Here is a 12,793-nt window from a genome sequence, read left to right on the forward strand (position 1 = left end):
GTGGACAGTGGAAATTACAGAGGTCCAGAAGGAGTGTCACAAGCTGTCGTTTAAGTGACCGGGAGGAAGCGTCTACCACAATAACAGAATATTGCAGAAAACAGAACTAAAGCTCGCTGCTGGCCGCACCTGGACGACGAGGCGAATGGGAACCCGTGGAGACTCGGTTATATACTGGTAATCTGAAAAATCGGAGCTCTGCGGGAACCTTATTCACTTAATGTCAAACAGGATCGCATTGTACGGGCACTATTCCCAGTTCATCTAGTAGCAGCGTGGAAGGTGCCGAGGACTGCCCACTATTCTCTATAAAAGAGTTGGAAGAGGCAGTCATCTCTATGAAAACCACGAAGCCGCCAGGGCCCGATGGCATCTCATCAAAGGCAAAATCGGCAATACCTATTACTCGGTACAGTCAACGCTTTCCTGGAAGAGGGAATTTTCCTTCTCGATGGAAGGTGGCGAGTCTTGCGCTGATCAGAAAAAGGAAAGGCGAGTCTAAGCCGTCTGCATTCCGACCACCTTGTATGCTTGACACTACTAGGAAAGTGCTTATAAGAGCTCACCAGCAGTAGACTCACTGAAGCGATACGCCTAAGCTGCCGGGAACTGCAGTTCGGCTTCGAAGTAGGGTGATCCACAGTGGAGGCTATCATGCAAGTCGTGAATGCAGTTCATCGGAGTCGAGGTATACAGTCGCCGAACTCGACGGCTGGTGCTCCTCATAACGCTTGATGTCAAAATGCCTTTAAATTCATAAGATGTAAAAACATTCTAGGTAGTGTGCCAATACTTTGCACGTGCCGAGGGAACTCTTACGGATATTGAAGGATTATCTGGGGAACGATTCCTAAAATTTTTTTTTTTTGGGAGTAGGGTAGGTGAATGCTTTTACGTAGAAAGTGTTGGACTCCCGCAACAGCACGCTGGCGGACTACCAACTAAACATCTCCCTGTCATCAGAGAACTAGCCTGGAACCTTTTGACACATTACTTCGGGAGCCTTCAAGTCAGGGAATTCCTTTCACCAACAGGAGGGGAGGGGAGGAAGGGAATTGTTGTTAGTTCAGAGAACCCATTACCGTCCGATCCCTCCGCCGGTCGAGTTCAATCTTCTTCGTAATAAGAAGAGCCCGAACATAATGCGCAATACGATTCCAGCTGCTAGCGCTCTTCAGCATCTCTCTGACAATGTTGTCCGGAGAGAGCTGCCCTGCGTCTGCATAAAGCTGCTGGCGGAGGCCGTCCCACCTCTCGCAAGAGAAAAAGGTGTGTTCAGCGTCATCCGCCACTCCATTGTAGAACACACAATCAGGAGATCGCGCCTTCCCAATCCTGTGCAGGTAAGACTGAAAACCTCCATGCCCACTTAGAAGTTGGGTAAGGAAGAAATCAATCTTACCGTGCGTTCTGTTCAACCATGGGTCTAATTTGTCGATGGGCCGCGCAGTCCACTTGCCCCTTGGCTCGTTTTGCCAAGAAAGTTGCTACTCGCTAGGGGTGCGTTGACATTCTTCACGGGTAACCACTTCTCTTAAGTTTTCACCCTTACGGCGATAGATAGCTTTCCGCTCGGGGCAACGGGGATCACTCCCGTAATCACCATCACAGCCGGTTCGGAGACGGTGTGATAAGCAGACGCCACCCGCAAAGCTCCCCGCCTCTGCACTTGAGCGTGGCGTTTACGACCTCCTTGTAGCTCTCGAAATACGTATTTACTAACTATTAAAATATATTGTAGTAGGAGAACACATTACCTTGACCTTGACAGACGGACAGACAGACATTAAACCGATTTTAACAATGTTTTATTTCACACAAAACCTTAGAAACAATGGTGCGGTCTAATCACATTAGACATTAAAACCATCGCTATACAAGTTATGGATCTTTCCGTGGTACAGTAACAAAAAAACACAATATATACTTTAACAAGTTTATTATCTTACATAAATTGCCCGACTTATACAATTGAAAAAATACCAAATGTTTACTTCGCTTTTATAGTAACCTAACGAAATGTACAGCACATTAGATTTACTAAGACGCGATTTAGGAAAGCGAACACCAATTTGATTTAGCTGGAGAAGGTAGGTAGCAAAATGCTTAGGAATTTGGATAATGCCATTAGTTGCAAATTTAGTGTAGGTAGCAAAATACATTAATATGGGAATGTGGTAACTTACATTATTTAATTTATGTGATTTATGTCACAATTGAATTAAATTACATCATTAATTTCATTCGAGGATGTAAGAGTGCCTTAAAATGGATCCATTTAGACTATTGCCCTACACCCTATACTTCAACCAATTATTATACTATTCTAGTACTTCAGCTGTTAATCATATGACAACAAAAATACAATTGTACTCACTATCAACTGTCAGCCAATGCTCTTATTTGAAGACTTTGCCTAGCTCCCAATTTGCGTGCATCGCGGGTTCACTGTTCGTCCAGTTATTTCCAGACTTTCGCGTGTTGCGCAGTTAATAGTCAAGTTTATAGTGTAAATAGTCAACAGTCCAGTGTGCAAAATGGGAAATAAGTCTTCTCTGCTCCTTCGCGAAGAGGAGATTGCACAAATTCAAGACGAAACAGGATGTGAGTATGAGTGCTGCTTTCATTGCTTTCCAAGCGAATGGAGTCTGTTTTTTTGTAATAATAATATTACATGAACCTTGATAATCACAAATCTTTAATATGCAATTACGTAATAAAAATGATGTGCATTTAATAATTTTTGAATCAATAGTTCAAAGTTCTGTAGTTCAAAGATGATGACATTACGCTTGATTCCAGATAAAGCCTGTATTTTTTATTCCAAGCACTTAGCAACTGATTGCAATGTAAACATTCGTTTAATAGGTGCTTTGAAATAGGATGGTTTAGAAAATCTATTGGGTAAATATTAATAAAAGATATTAAGGAAATCGATCGTCTGGCTGTAGCTGCTAAACTGTTAAATTCTATTCAAACAGAATCGTTCCTTAAATGTTTACATTGCCTGAACATATGGAAATTGCCTGAAATATTGCGTTTCTTGTATTTAAGAAAGAGGTTGCGGCTAACCATGAGACACCGTTGAAATAACTAGCGACTGCTCAACCGCGTAAATAGGATCGTTATATTACCGAACAATGCACATTCGATTCATGATGATGATGGACAATGATCATATATCGTCACCATATGCATACTGCTTACAGTTAGAGGACAGATTGTTTTACCTTCACAATATTGGTTAGTGATATACACGGCACTTGAACCGCTATCTTCCTTAAATGCTAATTGACTAGTTCAACTTTCTGCCTGTTGTGTGTGGCAAGTTTGGATTGTGTTGAGCTTGAAAAATAGAACAACATAGAAACTGCAGCAAATTAAATTTAAATGACATTAGATAGATGGTTTGAATTAGGAGGTAGTTTGTTAGCCGAACTCCTGAAATGAAAGATTTTCTTGAAAGATATTCTTCCTTTTTATTGGCTAAAAGTCTTCTTCTTTTTCTTCAGCACCCAGATCAGGCATTCGATAGAGCCGAATGGCGAAGCCGATCACGACGAGCCGACCCCGCTTGTGAACGGGACAAAGGCTGAAGAAAAAGAAGAAGGTTCTGGATGAAGTGGCGTTCTACAACTGATGTTCTTTGTGATCGACGTCTCAATTCTAAAATTTATCGCAATGTCGTCCGTCCTCTCTACTCTTCTGAGTTTTGGCCACTTATAAAAGACAATGAACGGCGTCTTGCGGTAATGTAGACGGAGATGTTGCGTTGGACTAGTGGCGTGACACGTTTTGATTACGTCCGAAATGAGGATATCCGCATCTATATGAAGTTGCAACGATCATGGAAAAACTGCGAGGGAGGCGGCTTTGATGGTATGATCACGTGATTCGCGCTAAGGAGAATTCACTTGCCAAGATTGTTCTAAACATCGAAGTCGATAGTAAATGGCCAAAAGGGCGGCCGAAACAATGGTGGTTTGATACGCTGGATGGGCCTGGATACCTCTAGATTGCATTCAAATCAGACATACGATAGGGCCAAATGGCGAATCCGATCACGACAAGCCGACACCCCTTGTGAAGAAGATACACCTGTTTGATAGAAGATATCAAGTTAACTTCAACCGCAGCGAAGTTGGTGGCATATCAGTGCAATGCGCGCCAGGGTATAACACCGAAGGCTCAGTTGTTAAGTGGGGGAAGATCGAACCGCTCAGGTCTTCTTTCCTCCAAATGAATAGGTGGTCAATTTAGGATAGCTTTGAGTGTCGCGGTCACATTGCTCCAGTAATACAGGGTGCGGCAGCATAACTTCCTTTTTTCAAAACTCAATAAAAACTATTGTATGCATCGGAAAATATTTATGTCTAAAGTTTTTATTTACATTGTTTTGAATATCAAATCTGTTAGGTGACGTCCCCCATTCTCCATACATTGCGTAAACCGATTTCTGGCGTTTGTCATGACTTTTGTTAGCATAGCAGGTGTTATGTTGGCAATTTCTTCTTGGATGTTGGTCTTCAAATCTTGTAGGGTTCTTGGACGGTTTACATAAACACGGGATTTGAAAAAAAACCCATAGAAAAAAATCACAAGGGGACAGATCGGGAGAGCGTGCCGGCCATTCCAAATCGCCTCTAATTGAGATAAGGCGCTCTGGAAAGTGTTCCCTCAAAAAAGCCATCGATGCTCTTGAAGTGTGTGCTGTTGCACCGTCTTGTTGGAACCAAGTGTCCCTCAAATCCAAATTTTCTAGCCGTGGGGAAAAAAAATTCTGTAGCATGTTTACATACCGGTCCGAATTCACTGTCACTGTAACCTCATTTTCCTCAAAAAACCAGGGACCAATAATTCCAGCTGAGGAAATTGCACACCACACTGTGACTTTGGGTGAATGCAAAGGCTTTTGATGCAATTCTCGAGGGTTGGTGTCAGCCCAGTAGCGCATGTTTTGTTTGTTAACCGACCCACGCAAATGAAAATGGGCTTCATCGCTAAAAAAAACAATAGCGCCCTCGGGAACGACATCAAGAAGAAGCTCACACGCGTTCATCCGAGAATTGAAGTCACGTTCTGAAAGTTCCTGCACTATCGCCATCTTATAGGGATGAAAATGAAGATCATCACGAAAAATTCTTCTCACAGAACGACCGGATAATCCAAGGGCAGATGCGTGTTTGCGCGCAGAACGCCGTGGCGATCGCAACATTGACGCTCTTACTGCTTCAATGTTCTCAGGTGATCTAACGGGTCGAAGGACTCCAGTTCTTCCTTTTGTCGCACTTGCAGTTTGTCTGAATGTGGTGACCCATGTAACAATTGATTTGCGGTCTGGGACGGAAGTCAACGGGGCTAAATTAAAGCGATTCCGAAATGCACGCTGTGTTGCAATAACCGAACATCCGCTTGAAAAGTAAACCTCAACGGCAAAGGCACGCTCCTCACTATTCCAACGCATGATGGCGACTGAACCGTGTCGGGACAAAACTTTACAGTATCCCCTCTTGAACGAGACCACTAGCGCTCCGCTATGACATCAACTAACTGAGTGGCGCGCATTTTAAAAAAGGAAGTTATGCTGCCGCACCCTGTACAAGACAATCGATCATTTGAATTTGCGCAAGCAGCTTCTTGCTATTAGCAAAGTGCCGCCCGTATATCCGATGAATCTGTTGTGATGAAGGTTTCCAGGTCTTACCTGCTGTCGTCCTACAGCATCAGAGCAATTTGCAAGATTTCTGATATTGCTCCTGGATATGATGCTTTAGCGTTAGCTTGAAGTCGACATGTAAATACACCGACGGCTCAAAAACAGAACAAGGTCCTGGAGCAGGGTGTGGTTTTCTGGAAGTAGACTTTTTGTTTGGGATAATACGCAGCAGTATGTTATGTTGAAGTATAAGCGATCGTAAGAGCGGCATCCTGGGTGATTGGCGATGGAATGAAGGACAGACGGATACTATCTGCAGCAACCGCCAAGACCCTGGGAGCGTTGAGCAGTGCCTTGTTTACCTCAAATCGTTCAGGAATGTAAAACTCATATTTAGATTCAATTTATCTCTAAGATAGCTGGTCGTTATGGCGTAGAGCGAATGATAGAATGAATGAAATCTTTGATGGCTTAGAGGGTTCAATTTCCCCTATGTTGGGATCGGAACCAGCAACTGGAGTGTAATGCTGCTATCAGAAACTGGGATAAAGGTTTTCATAAGGACAATGTCGTTTTGCATACCAAACTTTTTCGGTCAGAACTAATTAAACGTAATACAAAGTTTGTTATGTCGAAAGCAGGAAGATGTACAAAAGTATCATGGGCGTTCTGTCGGGCGTCGAGTATAATGAGGCACCACGGTCTGAGTGCCCAGGGGTTGCCTTAAAGTTACAAGGCGTCAAAGACTGAAATGAAAATAAAATGGGAATAAATAATAATAGGAAAGAAGAGGCTTTGTGGACGTTTTGTACTCCAAATGAAAGTAAATGGGAGTCAATGGGAGACATATCGAATCCAAGAAATCTTAATCCACTAGATGATGTACCAATGAGATGACTTCCGCGGAATGGCACCGAACACATCAATAACCGATTTCAATCTAATTCCAGTTACCCCAAGTCAAATCGAAAGATTATATTCTCGTTTCACCTCCTTGGACCGCGGTGATTGTGGAACACTATCTAGAGATGATTTTCTCAGAATTCCAGAATTGGCTATTAACCCTCTCTGTGATCGCATTGTCTATGCATTTTTCGCCGATAGTAACGACGACCGAGTGAATTTCCGCCAATTCATGCGAGTGCTCTCCCATTTCCGGCCGATCAGAAAAAACAAACAGAATAAATATAACAGCAGAGAAGAAAAACTTAGATGTAAGTATCACGTGATTAGCACCTAAAATATTACTTTATTTACTATAAAAAATGATCGTTTGACCTTACAGTCGCCTTCAAGATGTACGACCTCGATAACGATGGCGTGATTAGTCGCGATGAACTCTTGAATATATTGCACATGATGGTCGGCGCGAATATTAGCCAAGATCAACTTATCAGTATTGCAGAGCGAACAATCCTCGAAGCAGATCAGTGTGGCCAGGGAAAAATTTCATTTGAGGATTTTTGCAAGGCTCTAGAGCGAACGGATGTTGAACAAAAAATGTCAATTCGCTTTCTTAACTAATGATTTTTTGTTGTAATTAGTATTAGCTAGCATAGCTGGAATTGGCTATGACCAAATATTAAGTGAATTTTTCAATTTGTTGTTTATATATATGTATATGTCAAAATAAAGCAAGCGATATTTTTGGGGAAAAATCAAAAGATGTTTTTGTAAAAACATGATACGGATCAACTAAGGTAAGATTTTATAGAAATCAACGCAAAAACTAATTTTTGTATCGGGGTTCACTATTCATTGTCAAATCTATATAATTTTCACGGTGAGAAATTATGTTTTAGGACAAATCATTGTGGGGCAAGATGTGCAAGTGTACGTTTTCTTCGGTTTTTTTTTTTTTGGACATGTCTGACATCTTTTGCGGGTACTTGGTTCTTCAGAAGTTTCTCCTAAGAAACTTCGAATTCTTTTGTGCATTAATTCAAATTTTTATGCGTGCTCAAATGCTCGCTTATAAGGCATAGATGTAAGCCTTTTATATATGCATAATATTTTCGCCAAACTTGACTGGTACCTTATGACGAGCATCGCATTTATTTCGGAAAGATTGAGTAATGCGGTTTCGGTTAATATTGTAGATGAAGTTAGTTAGTTGACGGGCGACATCACCCCTTGGTTTTGTTCCATTGTAAAAAGCGTTTATTTCGAGTGTTTCTTTTTATTTTAATTGAATGCTATCCTCGTGGTATGGAGTAGAGATCTTAAGGGGGCAAAACCATTGTAGTTTTCGAAAAATAAAGCAAACCTGGGCTTTTTTTAAGTAGATCGATATGTATCCATATTCAGTAAAAAGTTGTTTATTGCAGAAGTAATGTAAATTTCACCAGAGCTAGGACAAAATGGCCGTTTCCCAGTGTTTTTACAGAGATGTTTTTGGCATAGCTGCATGCCCGGACCCATAACTGCAATAATTTCAAAAATGCGGTACTGAAACAATAAGAAATCAATTTGGTATAATATCGTTAGCCCGACAATCGAATTGGTCACGCCTTGAATTGTGTTAAAACATTTCATTTAAAACCGTAACGGTACACTACAGGATAGCAGCACCCTGTAGGAGGCAATGTGGTCAGCATTGCGCTCGCCCGTGATTATTACCGTGATTTGACTCAGTTATTCTTTCACAGCTGAGTCGACTGGTATCCGACGGCCTGTTGCGATACAAATCCTACTGCCACCAGTGAGATTTGAACCACGACCTGTACGAAAACCCAGCGCTCTAACCACGGAGCCAAACGGACACTTGACACAACATGGGATTTTCTTTTTAAATCGAAAACTATTAATAAAAAATTAATCATGCGTCGTAAGTCGTGTCGAAGGACAAATTGTAAACATTTCAGGTCAATGCAACAAAAATAGTTCGAGATGTTGATCCGGTCAACTCGAAATTTGTTGTTTTCAGAAAAAACGCGTTTAAAGTTTTAAACACCTCACTCACACTCATATGGGGCAATTAAAGCAGCCGTGCAATTCGAACTCCTACACATTTTTTTCTTAAGATATTAAAGTATAGTTTAAACGAAAAAAAATCTACTCTCCGGAAGTTCCCAGAGTGGTTCCGACGCATTGTCCATATTTTCCTTGTTTTGATGAATTTTACTGCCTGAACTAATATCCATCTCTGAACACTACTAGCGTTTCCTATATAGCCATATTTCCTCTAGGAATATAGACAGATTTGTAATACCCAACACATATAATATAGTAGGTGCGATATTATTCAGTAATTCTTTCATTACGAGTCACTGCAATTAAAACCCATTCAATCACGTTGATATTTACCTGAGGCCGATGTTATTGACTGTTGATTGCACAACAATGAGATGAGCTCTTTATCTCTACCTATTGGTAACGGCAACGTTGCAATTGAGATTGTTGGAAATAATTATATCCCTTGACACTAGCACAAAACAGTCTCAACTTGATGTTAAGACAACTACATTTCCAGATTTTAGACAAGGCAGCGAAAGCGGATCTAGCGCTGTTTATGCGTCGAGCAACATCTAGTTCGGTGCAACCGTCTGCAAAAACCATAATTCCCAGATATGTATACAAATTGATTGTTTGATACCTTCGATGCGCGATTTTTTGCGCCGTCATGTGTCACCTTGATAATAGCTATTAGTTTCTCCGGAATTCCCTCCTATGTAGAACACGCCAAATATACTCCTTGTTCACGCCGCCAAAAGCATCTACTGTGCTACTATAGGCAGTACCCTTACTAAAATGACCCCACGTGCAAATGTGCTTGCAGAATCTTATCTGTACACATCAGAGACGCTAAACATGGAAAAGGCATAATCTTCGTCAAATCGTATTGGTAAGAGAGAGATCGGTGAGCTTTTGCTATTCTGGTACTACGGCGTACTCACCCATATAGCAAAAAGTTGTTTCACGTATTCACTTATACATAAGCAAAAACTTGCCAATTTCACCAATACATTGGCAAGTCCGGGCGGTATGTCAAACACAGCTGATCGGGTTTTCGGTACATCTCGCTCATGCTCAAGGGCAAAACAATTTGAAATCGTGTGTACTCGCACTGATTTCCCCCCTTGAGGGGCAAGGGGGAGTGAGGTAGCTGTCTAGTATCTAACTGTGGTCAAAAGCTTTCTCTAAACCAGTGAAGAGCAGTTGAAGCGAAGAACTCCGCGCACTGTTCCAAGATGATCCGAAGGGTGTTGATGTGGTTAATACACGAGGACTTAGAGCGGCAACCAGTCTGCTCTCTGTCGATCAAGCTTTCGAGATGTCCTTTAATGCGTCCTAGGATTATTTTAACAATTATCTTTGCGACGGTAGGGAGCACGCAGATACCCTTTCAATTGCTACACACAAAATGAGTGCCCGGAATCTTAACTATCAACCGTTTCTTCCACTCTCTGGGAAAGGTCTCGGATTCCCAAGATTTTTGTACAAGTGGAAGTAGCAGATTTGCAGAAACTGCATATGCAGCGATAAATAACTCTGCAACTTTAAAGATGATTTCTCCTCTTTTTGGAGGAGTCGTTAACGACCTCCAAAGGACCATCGAAGAATTTGCGACAACATGCAAGTTCTTTTGTGATGCGGTATAATAATAATAATAATAATCGTTGGCGCAACAGTTTATATTGGATCAGGGCCTTGAAGTGTGTTAGAGCACTTCATTCAAGACCGTAACGGTACACTACAGTAGTACACTGTAGGAGGCAATGTGGTCAGCATTACGCTCGCCCGAGATGATTACCCTGATTTGACTAAGTTACTCATTCACAGCTGAGTCGAGTGGTATCCGACGTTAAGTCACGATACAAATCCCACTGCCACCAGTGAGATTTGAACCGCGGCCTTCCGTACAACAGCCTGGCGCTTTAGCCACTCAGCTATCCATTTTCCACAATTTTTAAATCATTGTGTTCTGTGGCATTTTCCATTTCCTTGACCTTTTATCATGAGCACATTAAGTTGAACTTTCCGGGATCTAAGTGTGATTTGGCGGTGTTTCTAGAGATTAAATTATTCGAAAAGATTAGACGGTTTCTGCTTTTTCGCTAGTATACGTTTTACGTGTAGCACAGATGAAGTGAACAAGTGGTTCGTGACATAATAAAATAAATTATACTTACGATTTCACACAGTGTCGGAGTTCGAGCGCGTTGCGTTCGGTGGTGATCCCTTTCGAGGCCGATGTCAGCACCTCTCTTGATACGCACATTTAGAAGCCAACACGTGAATCTACTGCCGACCGCAAAGTGGTCAATCTGATTGCTTGTACCGTGTCGGTCAGTTGAAACCCGACTGATCTTACGGAAGCTTCAGTATATGAACAATTTGCCATCAATAACGAAGCGGTAGAAGCTGCAGAAGGCCCCTACCATTTTCGTTACATCGCCAAGACCGTGTTTCCTCATCACATGTCCGAGCAAGGTGCCGCCAGAGCCCATCGTGGCATTCAAATCACCCATCACGTTCACAATGTCACCTTAAGGAAGCCTCTCCTCAATTGCTTTCCATTATATTGAAAGTCTCCGTTGGTGAATAGCACTGTACAATTGTGATACTCTTTAACCTGGGCCGGAACCTTGTAGTCTATTAATTAATCCTTTCTAAGCATGGTAGGCAGGCCATTGTTTCCCAACATTGTTCATTACCGAAAATCCTCGTACTCACTTAAAACTCAGTTTGGCGGTGACGGGTTTCAACATATCTACGACTGAGCCGAGGTATAATAGCGTTGATGAACCACGTAATCCATCTCAAATTTTATCCTTTTCTTTCTGATTGGAGGGTTTCCCTATCTTTCTCACCCATTCTACAGTGTAGACATAGACTAGGACTAGTTGGAATAAATGTTAGTATCACTAATACCACCTCACTCACCTCAAAAGATGGTCGAAAATTTCGTTTTTTCCAGAACTAATAAGACTCGATGTTGTTTCAGTAATTCATACTCTGAATTCAGGCCTGGCTCAACTAGAATTTCATCCTCAGTTTCTTAGCATGCGATCAAGTCCTCAATTCTTTTTATACCATTCCGCTTAAGCTGCTCTCCTCTCACATGGAGGAAGTCCAGGTCCATCCACCGTTAACTATTCTAGTCCTCCCAATCCCTCGTGTGGACTACACTACCCGTCCCCACTTTTTTAACCTCCTGCCCTTCTCTTTAAAATTTCGACTCTCCTGATATACTGCTTCATTTGTACTGACATTACTTAGTGAAAAGTGTAGCATGCGTATTGAAGAATTATTTAGAGTACTTTGAACTTTATTTCCACTCTCCGATTCCGAGGCCGCGTTCAAAACAAGAATCCTTCGGAGAATTTTTAGAATAACAAAATTTATGAATGATATTACGATCGTCTGGTTATGGATAAAATCTCGCTCAACAGGTTGTGGTGGGGGGTAATTTAAGCCGTATAGGTGAGGATAATTCAGTCCGGAAAGTCTATAAGGGCAATATTTATGGTACAAGAAGAAGATCCTCGCGAGACGGAGCGATGACGTAGGCGAATTGGTGGACCTCGACGCCAACTCGGAATGTCTTGAATTTCTTACTATGGCAGGCCTAGACCGGATACCGTTGCGCCGATAATTCCGGGGCTATGTCGGTGCTATAACACATCACATCTTGTCCGTAAGTTTTTTAATCATTATAGTTTTAAGTGTAGGTTAATTTTTCTGCTTTATCCTAGTTCTGGAGACAATATTGGAGCAAATTTACGCGAAAATTGCAACTTTGCCCAACTGGAACATTTTTGATAATGTTAGGATTTTCAACAAAATTTGCAGCCTCGTACTGTATCTTATGGCCTGAATTATTACAGATAATATGGGATGAACTTTAGGGAAATTTCCCAAAAAATTACAGAAATTAATAACATACTATCATTAGCTGCATTTCAGCAGAAGGGGTTGTTTTGCGGTCTAGATCCAATGTAGAATGATATCATTCCTTGTATGAGTGGGGGCTCACAGGCGCTAGGCTTCCGCCAAGTTACCAACAGCAGAGTGAGTGTGGCAGACGAACAGACAGTAAACTGTTTTTAATAAAGATTTGTTTTACGTAAAAAAAGAAAATGAATTCATTCGATTCCGAATCAGATATTAAAAAAGCGAAAATTATATTCTGGA

At 41.6% G+C, this 12,793-nt stretch overlaps 1 protein-coding gene and 1 long non-coding RNA gene across 2 annotated transcripts; one reads left to right on the forward strand and one right to left on the reverse strand.

Moving 5' to 3' along the window:
* Window positions 1-1,924: 1,924 nt before the first annotated feature.
* Window positions 1,925-2,296, reverse strand: LOC119660215. The gene is made up of 2 exons (XR_005250409.1): window positions 2,187-2,296; window positions 1,925-2,105 (listed from the first exon to the last, which is right to left on the reverse strand). It is a non-coding gene; the product is annotated as an uncharacterized LOC119660215 (long non-coding RNA).
* Window positions 2,297-2,399: 103 nt separating this feature from the next.
* LOC119660214 (calcineurin B homologous protein 1) lies at window positions 2,400-7,320 on the forward strand. Its single transcript, XM_038068650.1, has 3 exons — window positions 2,400-2,604; window positions 6,607-6,870; window positions 6,942-7,320. The coding sequence occupies exons 1-3, from the start codon at window positions 2,538-2,540 to the stop codon at window positions 7,178-7,180; spliced, it is 570 nt and encodes a 189-aa protein (XP_037924578.1). The 5' UTR covers window positions 2,400-2,537; the 3' UTR covers window positions 7,181-7,320.
* Window positions 7,321-12,793: the final 5,473 nt, after the last annotated feature.

Source organism: Hermetia illucens, chromosome 6 (genome assembly GCF_905115235.1).
Source record: "Hermetia illucens chromosome 6, iHerIll2.2.curated.20191125, whole genome shotgun sequence".
Classification (NCBI taxonomy): Eukaryota; Metazoa; Arthropoda; class Insecta; order Diptera; family Stratiomyidae; genus Hermetia; species Hermetia illucens.